A 14,211-nucleotide genomic window follows, 5' to 3' on the forward strand; every position below is an offset into this window, starting at 1 on the left:
ACAGTTAGAAATTAGGTATTCTATTCTAACTTGTCCAAGAAATAATCAAAATCCAGCCCTCAACTTTCTAAATGAAATACATATATTATAAATAATTCTTATCTCTCTGGCAAAAGACTCTAAGAGTGACCGTTACTTGAGCTGAGTTTCTCTCCTTCCTCCTTTATTCTTATTTCTCTTTAGAAAAAGAAGCTGAAAGTCAGATATGCTCCAAATTATTTGCTGGAAGGAGTTTTTACAAAATGATATGGCTCTGAAATGAATTTTTGTATGTAGTCAAAATAATCATGACTTCCTGTTTAAGTCATAGAAATTATGCTAGTGCCAAACTCAAGTAAACTTAAATCTCTTAAACTTGCCATCAATTAAGTAAAATCTAAGTTTTGTCTTATTCAATAAACAAATATTAGCCATTATAATTCAAGTACCTACGATATCTAATTACTCTTTAAACAACTTGTTAAAGTCTTTCTCTGTTTAATTTTTTATTTAAATAAAGGACATTTATTCAGCAACTGCTTTTTGTTTTGCCACTGTGCTAGAGGCTGGGGTATAGTAACAAATACAAGAGACAGAAAGTCTGCTCTCATGGACCTTATATTGCAACGGGAGAGGACAATGATAAACAAGTGAGTATTTAAAATATAATTATGCCAGGGGGGGACACGCACTGCAAAGAAAGTGACACAGGTGTGGGGAATGGGCGTGGCAGCATGGTGCCTGGATGGCACTTAGAACACAGCGCTGTGGACATCAGCCCCTCGTCCTTATTTCTCTCCACGTGATCTCCCTCCGCTCCCTGATTCAATCTTGTCTGTACCCTACGTGGAAACAGTTAGGAAAGAGGGCAACCAGCACAGGCACCTGACACCACTCACATTTAAAGGGAAGTGCTCAAGCTGACTGAGAGCCCCTTTCCTGAGAAAACTAGTACCGTACCCAGGAGATAAGTAAGAAATATACTTGCAGACTTTTGCAAACATTCCTAATTTGGAAATCAGGGCAGGTCACAGGACCGGAAGAAAGCCTCCATGTGAGAAACTCTTTTATTACTGTGGGTCAAGAGTTGGGAGTCGCCTATGCCAGAAAGCCCGAGAGTCCCCCCAGCACACTAGACAGAAAGACTGCTTGCAGCATGTCCACTCTCATACGGGGGTACAGCAGCACCAGGAGAGGAACCGAGCACAGTCACCTGCACACCCAAAACAGAGTCTGGGCTCAGGAGCGGAGACCACAAAACTGGCTCCATGTCCATGACTCCACCAGACACAAAGACACCACCTCGAGACTGTTTTCCTTCACTTGGACAGCCCACTCACCAGACCACTCCTCCTCATCCACAGGCTATCGCACCAAGGAACTCATTCTATGCGTCTTCTATGAGCTAGTCCTCCTGCTTTATATATGAGATTATTCTAACAAGCCTGCAGAGATGAGACCCCTAAATAATCCATCTTTAGCAAAAACCAACTAATTTACACTCAGTAGCAAACGAACACCAGCATGGAACATAAGAAAATACACAAAAATAGGAAAATATCTCAAAACTTGAAGGAGATGAACACAAATGCGGACATAGAGTCCCAGCACACCTGGGAACTATTTACTAAAGAAAAAGAAAAAACTGTCAGCTCCAACTTTGTGCACTTAACACAATCATGTGAAATATTAACTTTCTGAAAGAAGAAGCAAAAAAAGATAAAACTGACACCTTTTGTTAATAAAAAGAGCTGGAAAGCCTACAGAAAGCTAGTGAAAGGAGACTTGCCATGCTACACTCCGAAATGCCATCAGAAGCATGAAGGAGAGGCAGCATGAGACCTGTAAAATAAAATCAAATCAGCAATCTGAACTCACCCCAGAATGCAGGGGGAAAGGGCAAAGAGATAAAAAGTAAGAAGTGAAAGGACATGTATAGGGTGGGGCAAAAGTGGGTTTACAGTTGTGGGTACACAAAACACAGTTTATTCTTGTATTGTTATTTATTACTTATTGTATGGATTGTATTGCTTTGTACCAGGGAGAACTGATGAAAAAATTCACAATACACTGGAGATCTCTCTCTGTGTGTGTATATGTATTTATATTTATATTTATATATTTATTTAACTATCAGTACTAAAGACCAAACACTGTAATTATCCAGGCAGGAGAAAAACTGGTCGGCTCAAAAGCAAGGATAACAGACTGTACTGAGATTACTGTAACAATACATGCCAATGACCACAAGCAATGTCTACAGAACTTTGAAGGAAAAAGTCATGACTTACTCAATAAAGTTGTCATTATGTACATAAGTAACAGAAAGACATACAGTATTCTCAAATAAGCAAGGCCTCCAAAAACATATCACTCTGAAATTTCCACGATAATTCAAAGATGTACCCAAACCAACCCAAAAAAGCAAAATCAAAAGAAAATTTCTATTGTGAGATAAAATTAGTTATAATTTAAAAAGCAGTGAAATTTATAGGTGATTTATATAAAATTAAATCTGTGCCTTATTCCTGTGCCCTGGGATTGCTTTGCCAGTAACTGACTATATGCAAGTCTTTGTCTCTACTTTTTGTGAACTAAGACCAAGTCAGTGAACAATACTGAATAATTCATACATGATGCTGAAAGTATAAACTAAATATCACTGATCCCACATATATAACTGAATTCACAACAGAGAGTAATGATGACGGCCAGGACATGGGGGGCAGGAGACATGGGAGATGGTGGTTAAAAGGAACCAACTTCCAATCACACAATGAAGCGTTCTGGGGACTCCTCTGGGAATGTTGTGAATAGATAACAATATGTAGTGTACACTTGACAGTTACTAGAAGAGTAATCATAAATGTAATATTTTACCGGAGGTCATTAGAGAAGGTTACATCAAAGAAATATACAGCTTTCATGAACAGAAAGACTTGATATTGTTAAAAATGACAACACTATTCAAACTGATCTATAGATTCAGTGCAATTTCAATTGAAATCTAAACTTTTCCCCAGGATGCTGGGCATTACAATATTGACTTTGTTATTTTAAAACTGTAAACATGCTTTACATTAATTTATTATAACTAACACATTTTTAAAAGACCCAAATATAAAACATTAAACCTTCACAGGACAAAAAGAAAATACAAGTATTTGAACTGAGATTCTAAGAATTGTTGTTTTTTAAAAATTTTTATTTATTTTTAGAGAGAGGAGAAGGGAGAGAGAAAGAGAGGGAGAGAACCATCAATGTGTGGTTGCCTTTTGTGCGCCCCTACTGGGGTCATGGCCTGCAACCCAGGCATATGCCCCGATTGGAAATCAAACCAGTAACCCTTTGGTTTGCAGACTGGCACTCAATCCACTGAGCCACACCAGCCAGGGCAGAATAAAAAATTTAAAAAAATTTTTAAACACAATGGAAGAATTCTATAAAATAAATTTAAATTAAAAAATTTAAAAATTTAAAGATACCATAAAATAACAATTTAAATATTTGTTACAAAAATGAGTATTTTCCATATAAAAAGTTCTTATAAATTGATAAGAAAACTTTTTTCTTAACATGAGAAAAAAACAAACTAGTAATTGTGGCCTCCAAATATTCAATAAACATGAAAAATAAGCCTCGCCTCAGCAGTACGATTAAAGAAATAAAATTAAAACATTATTTTATTTACAAAACTGACACGTTTTTAAAAATGCTAATATACCCTTTAACCAAGAGTCCAAGAAATAAGCACTCCTTTGTAGTAATGGTAGACCTAGCAACTCACAGTATTTCAGAGAAGCAACAGGGCCATGTATATCAAAGGATCTTCAAAATACCTATGCCCTTTGACCCAGGTATTTTGTTTTAGACATTATCCTCTCAGAATAATGGATGGTCACTGCAGCTTTATTCGTATCAATGAAAAATTGAAATAATCCTAACAAATGCAAAAATAGAGCGATGTCAAGTATTCCCACAGGTTAAAAGGGCAGCTATAGGTTCGAGACTGCCAACGTTATTAATGCAGCCATTAATAACACATTACACATCAATTTGAAAGATAAAATTTTCTATACTTAATTAGGCTAAAAATTAAGTAATGAAATAATATATCGTATGATCTGAATTCTGTAAGAATCGATGTGAATAAATGTGTGTGTTAGTGAGTGGAGAGAGAAAATAGAAAAATAGGAAAAAATACACCAAAATACTAACCACGCTTCCTGGGGGCAGGGGGGCAGGAGAGTGGGATGGATTAGAATGATTCCTGCTTTGTCTCTGAGATTTTCCGCATTTTTCAAAACTTCTACACCCTCCCCGCTCCATGTATTACTTGTATGTATAAAAAACAAACGGGACACTTCTCTTTGCATCCAAGATCAAATCTAATCTCCTCAATCTGGCATACAATCTAATTTATCTTTCCCACCCCCATCTTCTCTTTCTCCGTCTTCCCTTTGACCCCGGGACGGGCTTACACACACACCTTTCACTCACACTGCTCTCCGTCTCCAGACGGATGGCCTTTTCCATCCCGGTTCAGAGCAAGGCTTCCCTTCCCGAACTGGCCTGTGTGGTTTCGCCCTCCTTCACTCTCGCGCCAGCTCTCTATCAGACTCTAGGGAAACGATCTGGCGATTAATCAAGTACAACTCGTAATGTTTCTACCACTGTCGCCTTGAGCTGTTATCTGGTTTTCTTTTAACTTTTTGTATGTTTTTGTTCTTCTCTCCAACTAGGTTATAAACAACTCTTTGCATTTTTCATAATGTTTAGTGAAACAGAGGGCTGTCTGTGGGAGAATAAAGGCCCCCAAAGATGCCCATGTCCTAACCCCCAGGACCTGTAAATATAAGTTACAAGCAAAGGGGAATTAAGGTTAATTAGCTGTCCTTGACAGGCGGAGAGAATCATGGATTATCCAGGTGGGCCTAACATACATAACCGCACGGGGCCTTCAGTGTGGAAGAGGCCGGGAAGGAGAGGTGAGGAAGGCAGCTGCGCCCAAGTGCAATGAGGACTCAACCCTCCGCCGCCGGCTTTGAAGGGAGGAAGGAGCCCACGGCCGGGCAAGGGGGCAGCCTGCTGTGGCGGGAGAAGGCAAGGGCATGATTCTCTCCCGGAGCCTGCCCTGCTGACACTCGCATTTTCGTCCCGTGAGACCCACGCCAGTCTTTTAGCCTACAGGCCTGCATGATAAACTCGTGCTGCTTTAAGTCATTCGGCTCATTGTAATCTGTACCTGCATTCAGAGAAAATTAATCAAGTGTCAAATACTATTTTCTTTCATTCAGGAGAAATTAAGAAAAGATAAAACCAAAGTTGCTGAAGTAATAAACTAACTTAAATCCATACTTTCTGAGGAATTTAATCTTACCTCCCTCAAATGCCTCCTCTTATTTATTTCTCCTTAGTGCTTATTCGGGTGGGGCAACGGTAGGTTTACAGTTGTGAGTATGTAAAACACAGTTTATTCTTGTATTCTTATTTATTCATTGTTGTACTATTTTCCATATGAACAACTGTAAACCTTTTTCAGCCCCACCCCATATATTCGATTATATTGCTCATCATTTCTTGCTATTTTATTTTATAACTGTTACTTTAACTGTGTATTTTATAGCTGTGTTAATATCATTTTCTACATATATTTTCCCCTCTGATTAAAAACACCCTTAAGAAGTAAGGGACATGTATTCAGTCCCTACAGTCACTGCCAGAGGTCACAGACCTCAGTCTATAAACGTTGGTTACTAACGTCGTGCCTAACGGGTTACCTGGGTAGGCCATACACTCAGCTCTCTACAGCCTGCTTCTCTGAAGTGTTTTCAAAAGTTTTGTCTCAGCCTTATACATAAGTACCCCATAGGCCCTTAAAAAATCTGACAAGATTAGTAAATATTTAGAAAGTGAAATTACTACATTTTAATTTCATTGGATATGTCCCATAAAATTTAGTGAGGTTTTATGTTTTTCTAGAATTTTATGATTTACTCTTTCAAGAAAGCTGTCCACATTTATCCTTACAGACTGTAAGATTCAGGAGCTGAGGCAGGAGGATGTCTGGTCCAGACTGAGAGAAAGGAGGGAGTCTGGGCAGACCTGGATGTGAAGGGGGCCCCTATGGGGTAAGTGGAGTCAGTCTGGCTTCCTCACCCCAGTGTCTGAGTAACTAAGCGGAACAGTGTTCCCACAGCCGTGAGACTGGGTCCGATAAACTGTTTCCATAACATGAAGTCAGCTCGCATGCACAGAATGATGTTATGTTCCGTTATGTAATCTTCTGGCAGTTCTCTGGCTTTGTTCCCCTCTGGTACTTAAACAGGTAGGGACTCCCTGCTGGGGGGGATGATGAGAGACACACAAGGGGACAGGTGCTGTGATGAGTGCCATGGGGGGGGCAAGGGCCATGACATGTGCCGTGCAGAGACATGCAGACAGACACGCAGCTTGCAGCACACGTGGCTCGCCCACCTGTGAACGAAGGCATGCCAGATATCCCAGCTGCTCCATGAATATTATTCTGTTTGTGCAAATACCGTGGACCTGCCCGGCCCTGAAGGGTCACAGCACAGCCCCAACGCAGCTGCTGGGTCTGACCGGGACTGTGTGGAGGGTGGTCTGTGTCGAGTGTCAAAACTGGCATGGCCTTTTAACCAACTAGAATTTCCAGGCTACTCCTGGAAGCTATGGCTAAAATTCTAGGTTCTATCAGGATTAAACAAAAGTAAGCAAATAAATAAGTGGTCAGTTGGAAACAGAGGAAGGTGGCATCACTGTGGCCCTGGGGCGGGGAAGCTGGTGTGCAAATGGGGTTCCGGGCAAGCAGCACGTGGTGCTGTGCAGAAGAGAACTCAGGACGCAGCCGGCCCTGGCCAGCGCCCTCCTCGCACAAGCAGGGCCAGCCCACGCCGTCCACGTCGGCCTCTGTTATCCAGCCCTGGGAAGCCTTACGAGTTGCCATTTATCCGGTCATAAGTTGGAGCAGTGGGATCTGCCATTTCTGTACAGCCTAGGCCCGTGGCGAGGATTAATTAGTGTTTTTAAAGTGCTGTGGGTTTGGTTCGGTTTATTTATTTTCCCAGGATGAAAGCCAGGGCGCCAGCACCAAGTGTTAACAGTGAAGGTTTGATGTATGTTACTTGAGATGCATTCTGTGAAGTGGGGTGGACGAGCTATAGGGCTTGAGGGACTGCCTTTGGCATCCAAAGAGCCACACTTCCAAACACACTTTAGTGTTCCCCAAAGTGAAGGAGGCAGAATAGGAGCCTTTGAAAATTAAAAAGGAGCAGAGCTATCTGCGTTCGGGCCTGGTGATTGAGGGCAGGCACCAACCCACACCAAGGAGAGCCTGGTGAGCTGTGAAAGACAAGCATCGGCAGCTGGAGAAGACACGAAATTCTGCTCACTTGTGACAAGCTGTAAAACGAGCTTCTCTGTTTCATGAAGAGAAAGAACTGTCATACGGGCAGTCAGGGTTTTAGGGCCCATTGCTAAGGAGAAATGCTGTCACACGTGTGCTTCTCTGACCCGGGACAGGTGGACACAGGGAGCAGGAACTCCAGGACAGTCCCAACTCCCGCTCCCTGAGAACCCAGCAGCATCACAATAGTCTAGTCTCAGAAGAACCCTCCAGGCTGGGGGAAGGTCATGTGTTCTCACTTCTAAAAATTAACACTGCAGAAATACAGAAAGTAAAGAGTAGAGACACCCCACTTCCCATCCCAACAGCCAGAACACAATCGCTGTTAACTGTTGTTTGGACATATTTACAGGAGACAGCTACAGCTGCCTTCAATTTATGGGTGATGAAACAGAGAACTCAGCTTATCCACAGGCTGGCAGGGAAGAAGTCAAAGCTGGAATTCAAACCCAGGTCTTGCTGAAACCCCAGAACTTGGCACGTTCCACTGCGCTCCACTGCCCTATCCTACCCCTTGCTCCCTTGTTCCACCACCAAACTCAAATGTAATTACTACAAGGCACCAACAGGCTTCCACAACCAGCTTTACAAACAGAAACTGCTAAGTCATGGGGATGTAATATACAGCATGAGGAACAGAGTCAATAACATCATACTAACTGTGTGTGGTGACAGATGGTTACTAGACTCACTGCGGTGATTATTTCGGAAAGTATATAAATGTGGAGTCAGTATGCTGCACACCTAAAATGAATATAATACTGTATCTCAATCAAAAATAAATTTTTCAAAAAACCTTTGGGGTGGGGGGAGCCCAAACAGAAGCTGCTATCCTCCAGAGATACGAGAAACTGCAAAGCTAGTGTCACTACCAGACCCATTTTCCCAGCTCGTTCCAGCGTACAGTGTTTGGTCACCACGCCGTTATTGGAGTGGCATGGCTGTAACTAAGATCTGGGTGACCTTTCCCACAAAGCCAGTTCAGAACCGAAAGCAGAGAGACCACTGAAATGAGAAAGATGTGACTTCTGCGTGAGGCCGAAACCTGGAGAGCCCCGAGTTCCAGCTCCACTACTTATCAGCCATCAGTGACCGATGTCTCAGTTCCTCCTCCTGGACTATGAGTAGGATGGATGACCCGAATGCAGGGTGCCTTCTGCCCTGCAGAATCGTGTGCCATGAGGAGCGATCACATCACTGAGAGCTGTGTGCCTCATGCATCCCACCTAACCTTTTTTATTCTGTTCAGTATGTCATTTCAGGCTGAGAGGTAGAGAGTTGCCTCTGCAGTTGCTACTTCTCAAATATGCCCAGAAAAAATGAAAGTGCTTTGAAAATAATGTATGATGTTATTACTCTTACTAGATTTATTCCGATTTAATCAGCAGATGGTAATCTGCTAAAATGACTGACTTATCAGCATGCATTCTTTCAGTATGTATAAAATCTCTGATATACAAGGCATCGAGAGAGCTGTACAGATGAAGCCTTGCCCTCCTTGGAGCTTATGGCTCTGGGTGGGGAAAATATACATAATATTTTTTGCAGTATTCATAATATTGCAGTATGCAATATACATACTGCAAAAGTATTTTTTGCAATATACATAATATTGCAGTATCGATATACGTACTGCAAATATACATAATTGCAGTATGAGGGAGCAAGAGCTCTGTGTCCTAGGATGTTCCAGAGAAATTCAGGGACTCAAGTTTGCGGGGATCAAGGAGAACTTCATGGAGAAGTAGGGATGTGAACTGGGTCCTGAACAAAGATCAGAGAAGCAAAGGAGGATGCTAGTGACTGAAGGAGGGCATTGCAACGGTGCCGAGGGGCTGTTTCAGCTGAATGACAGGTTGCAGGAGCAGGCTAAGGAGTCTGCACGCAGCTGTCGGCAGGGCAGTGAGCAGCTGCGTCCATGCCCTCTTCCAGGCCACTTTCTACCAAAACCTAAAGCCTGACTGATCCCTAGTACCTACAACAGTTCCTGGCATGTTGTGGGCAGACAGCATCTACTGAATAAATTATCTTGGAAAAGGCAACCTAATGTCAAGAAATAGGTTTCAATGTTTCTCTAAAGAGGAAACGGAGCAGCTCCAAGCATGCAAACCTGGATGACTCTTGGATCTCGAGTACAGATTTGGCAATTTTACTGCAGAAAATGAGTGTGTGAGAGAGGAGAGGGAGGGACGACTGTTCCTTCACCCTGTAATCATGAGCAGAAAGAACATCTCATTATAACCTTTAAAGAGAGGAGGCCCTTTCAATGAAGTAGTAACAAAGCTGGACAGAATCACTTTGAAGACTTGGCCCTTGGTGGTACGGAAAATGCTAACATCTGTCAGTGCCCTTCATCTGTAATCAAGCCCTATCAGCAGAACGAGTGCTTTAAATGTGTGCACGTGTGTCAGGTATGTGTGTGTGTTACACAGTCAGAGGTACGTGAGAATGCCAACGGTGCACGGAACGGCACATCTGACTGCCAAGGTGGGTTGTAGGAGCAGGGTCATTACCTCAGAGCAGCCCAGAGCAAGCCCGGAGCCTATAGGTGGATGGAATGCTTTTGAAATAACGTTTCCTTCTGGTCTGGGGCATGCTAGCTAGAACCCAGGAAAGGAACAGAGTGTGGAGTGTGTCTCCAGCGGACACTCGCGCCTGCAGGATCTGGGCCTCACTCGGGATGGTGGATGCCCCCCACTGCTTTGGGCGTTTCCAGGTTTCCCCATAAATCAGCTTCCATGGCACCATCCTGTTCCCTCAGGCCCTCTCTCAGGTTTCCCTCACGGCCTCCTCTGTACTGCTGGAAAAAGACACTGAGTCTAGGTCCACCTGCTAGAAAAAAATATTTTAAAGGCATGCGGGAATAAATAATCCTTAGGACCTAGTCTGAGGAAGGAGGAAAGAGAAAAAAGTACTATCTGGACAGAGCCCAAAACATGTCTGTCCGAGGTTATGTCCGAACAAAGCCTCCGAAGGTGCATAAACAGTGTCCTCAAAGCACCAAGGAAAGCAGCTGCAGCCCACACGTGTGACACGGGCCACGGGGGCCGGGGAGATAAAAGTGGGGCCAGACTAGGGGCTCTGAGAGGGCCCGTAACCAACGCAACCATGAAAGAAAACGTGCCAGGGAGGCAGGATCCTTGAGAGAACAGCAAGAAGAGGCGGTGCCCTGGACTCACGGGGAAGTCAGGACGGGCTGAACCGAGAGGCCATGGGTCTGCGAACATCTTTGTCTCTCCGGGAGGTCTGGGGAACCCAGTTATTGCTCTACCCTACTTGGGGTTCATTTTGTTCATGGTTTTACAGTTTGTCTATGTGACCATTAACATATAGTATGACCAATGCACTGTGGATATATTAGACATCAGTAATTAAACAGCAGTCTAAAAGGTCAACATATTCTACAAAAAGTGGAATTTTAATGTCCCTTAAATGTCATCAAACCACATTCTTTTTTTTGTAGTGAACACACACATTCTATTACTTTTACTGGTGAGGAGAAAGAGGACAGATGGTATACCAGCCACAACCCACCAAGGGTACGTGGCCGTGAAAACCCTGTAAGAAGAGCCTCTGGGGGTGCCCTGTACTCTTCGAATGAAAGGGAGGGGCTGTGGCTGCTGAACCCAGGAGGCAAGGCCGGGAGGGGATGTGGAGCTACTCCGGAGGCGGGGCTTCCCTAGGAAACGCCTAATGTCTATTCGTGACCAGAGGAGGCACGGGGCCACCATACCCAACAAGACCAACCAAAAGAGAGAGAGAGCGGGTGGAAAACCTGATTGATGTAGTGATGTTCAGAACAGGGACTGGAAAGGTGGGCAGGATACAGTAATAACAAAATGATATGACATTTCAGATCACTCTAGTGCTTTCAGTGTTTCTGGCATTTTCACTTGTATTCACCGATGATGACCACGCCTTTGGCTGCCTCACTGCTTATTAGCAAGGGTGCCCTTACCAGCAGGGCGAGAAGGAGAGGAACTGAGGAAGCAGCTTTGCTCATGTAAGGTCCTACTTATACAGCGCTCCTCCGAATGTTGAAGCTGGAAGGAAATGTAGACATATTTAATCAATCTTCACAGATGAGGAAACCAATGAAATGGCTTTTGGGAATGTGTAGGTAGAGCTCTACCCTCATCTGCTGTAGGTAAGTACACCTGATCCGGGAAGTGCTGGAGTTAGAAGGCAAGGAAGTGTTTCATTCCACAGAAGTCTCTAGAACATATTTAAGAAACAGGTTCTATAAATAGGATTTGCAGACTTTTCCCTACAAATTAATTGCATAGAAAAGGAAATGGGCTTGTACCATCATCCAATAAAGGAGCAGCTCCTGTGCCCCACCCACATAACACTCCTCTCTCCAACTGCTGCACAGCGGGTTGAAATGAATATGAAAACTGGGAGGAGAGGCCCACAGTGCCACCCATGTATGACTAAGAGGTGGCACTCAGTGGCCTGCAGGCACGGACAGTACAGAATGCTGCCCTGCTTTTATGGACAAACAGTGAGTGTAGTTCTTTGTCAATGTCAGGAACCGACATTGTCCCTCACTACACAGAGAAGTCAGAGAAATCCCAAGCTGGCAGGGAAGGCCTGGAGTGGACTGCAAGGAGTGGGGGGAGGTGGGCAGGCGGCAAGACGCCCTCCATAAATGTCTGACGGCAGTAAAGGGTCTTCGTCCATCTTTTCATGTGTGGGACAAAGTGAAATCTCGAGCAAAGTGAAGGGACTTGCTCAAGACCTCGCAGTGTATGGGTGGCTGGGCAGCAAAGCTGAGCTGACTCTGCATTGACTTCCATGTCTTTGTGAACTTCGCACGAGCTAAGGAAGCTGCAGGGAAGACAGCGAAGATCACAGCGAGCGGTGCTGTGGCCAGGTGACACAGGAAAAGAGCTCAAAAGCTCCCGTTTCTGGTGTCAAGACAAAACATACCTTAGCGAGTGAAGGGGGCTTAAAGCTTTTCATTTATAGACGGGATTTAATGAGTAAGAACAGTTTATAGTCATTACAATGTGGGCAGCACATTCAGCACAATGCTGGATCTGACACTGGGTATATGCAGTGCATTAAATTACTCAGAAAATTTCAGAACCCCTCCCACCCTCCCTGGTTTCCCCCTGGGAACCCTGAGAGATTCTGATACACTGGCCCTCGGTGGAGAATCTCTGCTCTGGGGACGCAGTCACAGAGTGGGACGAGCCGGAGCCACAGATGTGCTGGGGCAGGGGAACCCCTAAAAACCGCGATGCTATAGCCTGACAGCAACCACCACGGCTGTGACTCTCCTATGCGGCTGACCAAATGGTTTCCTAGCACCTTCTAGAATAATCCTTCTAGACCATTAGAAGCACACAAGTACTTAAAATTCTCCTATTAGTCATATTACAAAAGAAAAAGAAATGGTTAAAATTCACATTAATAATACATTGAACTCAACATATCCAAGGTATGTTATTTTAGCAAGTTGTAAATATATATTATGAAATGTTTTACTTTTTCACACTAAGCCTTCAAAATCTGGTGTGTATTTTATAGTTACAGCACATTTCGATCCATGATTAGCCACATTTCAGGTGTTCAATTGCCACGTATGGCTAGTGGCTGCCAGACCAGACACACAACCTCCTTTGCCTCTCTCACGTGCACTAGTGAACCACAACAGAAACAAACATTCCTCCATAATGGAGCCATTCCAACCGGTCTCAAGGCCTTTTCCTTTCTAAGTCTAATGCTTCCACTTTGATCTTTATTCCATCCCAACTCTCCACCATTCAGTCAACAAGTCATTGTTACTGAGCGCCTACTAAGTGTGGGCCTTTGTGTTAACTTATGAGGATGAGAGATAAATAAGACATAGATCCTGACTTCCAGGAGCTCACGGCTTAGGGGGACCTGAAGGCACACACTGGGGAATCTGATGAAGGCTATGCAGAGATGCCCAGGTGGGTGCACAGAGGAAGGAACGACTGCTTCCTCCGGGGCTTCAGGAAAACATTCACAGGGATGAGATGAGACGTGTGGATAGAGTTTTAAGGGATGAGGAAAAATTGTGGAGAGGCAGGGAAAGGTGCTTCAGGCAAAGGGAAATGCATAATTAAACATAAGTATAACGATCTGTGTTCTTGGAAATGGCAAGGGTCTAGCACGGCGAGAAGATGGCAAGGAGCCTGGAGAGCGCCTGCGAGGTGAGCTGGGCAGCAAGTGCCAGGTGAGACGTTCAGAATCACTGAGGGGACATTCTCTGAGTGAGGAAACCTCACGGTGGGTTTTAGCACAGACTGGAGAGGACAAAGAAGCAAGGAGACTGAACCAAGGGACAGCACTATGATCAGAAGGGAGGGGATCTGAGCACCCAAGTGAAGGAAGGAAATGTCAGAGCACTATTTTCTGAAGTGTTGAGATGGGGTGTTGATATGAGGCATTATGACGGAACCAGGGCAGAGGGTGTAATAGGTCATGCTTTCCAGGCTCAAACCGGAAGGCCTCCAGATGCTACTATACAGGACTACAACAACCTGTTGGGAGCTGACAGCGTTCAAGGGCCTCTTTCCCTGAAGAATTAAAAGAGTGACCTGTGGGTTAATTCAGGCAGTAGACAGAATCATGCTAAAACACTTCCACAATTGCTCAGTAAGCCGTGCCTGTGAGATGCAGCAGGTGCCTGGCAGCACCTGGCTGACTTGCTCAGATGATATGATGGCTTGTTTGACCTTGGGTTTTCTGGAAGAAGCCTGGCACTGTCAGGGAAGAACAGGGTAGCAACAACATGACATTCACAGTGAGAAGGAGCCTCTGAGGTCGATGGG

At 44.1% G+C, this 14,211-nt stretch overlaps 1 protein-coding gene across 5 annotated transcripts in view; it reads right to left on the reverse strand.

Moving 5' to 3' along the window:
* ARSB (arylsulfatase B) overlaps positions 1–14,211 on the reverse strand; it is a 138,489-nt gene that overhangs the window by 38,968 nt on the left and 85,310 nt on the right. The window contains exon 7 of one of the 5 annotated variants that reach the window (XM_053664433.1): positions 10,811–12,235. The exons of 3 other annotated variants lie outside the window; for them this stretch is intronic. In XM_053664433.1, coding sequence (XP_053520408.1) covers positions 11,956–12,235 — 280 coding nt within the window. In that variant the 3' untranslated portion in view covers positions 10,811–11,955. Of the gene's footprint in view, positions 1–10,810; positions 12,236–14,211 lie in introns of those variants that run through there. One more of the 5 variants, XM_053664435.1, reaches the window with a different exon arrangement.

The sequence above is a fragment of the Artibeus jamaicensis genome, unplaced genomic scaffold (genome assembly GCF_021234435.1).
Source record: "Artibeus jamaicensis isolate MK-2021 breed Jamaican fruit bat unplaced genomic scaffold, CSHL_Jam_final contig_373, whole genome shotgun sequence".
Classification (NCBI taxonomy): Eukaryota; Metazoa; Chordata; class Mammalia; order Chiroptera; family Phyllostomidae; genus Artibeus; species Artibeus jamaicensis.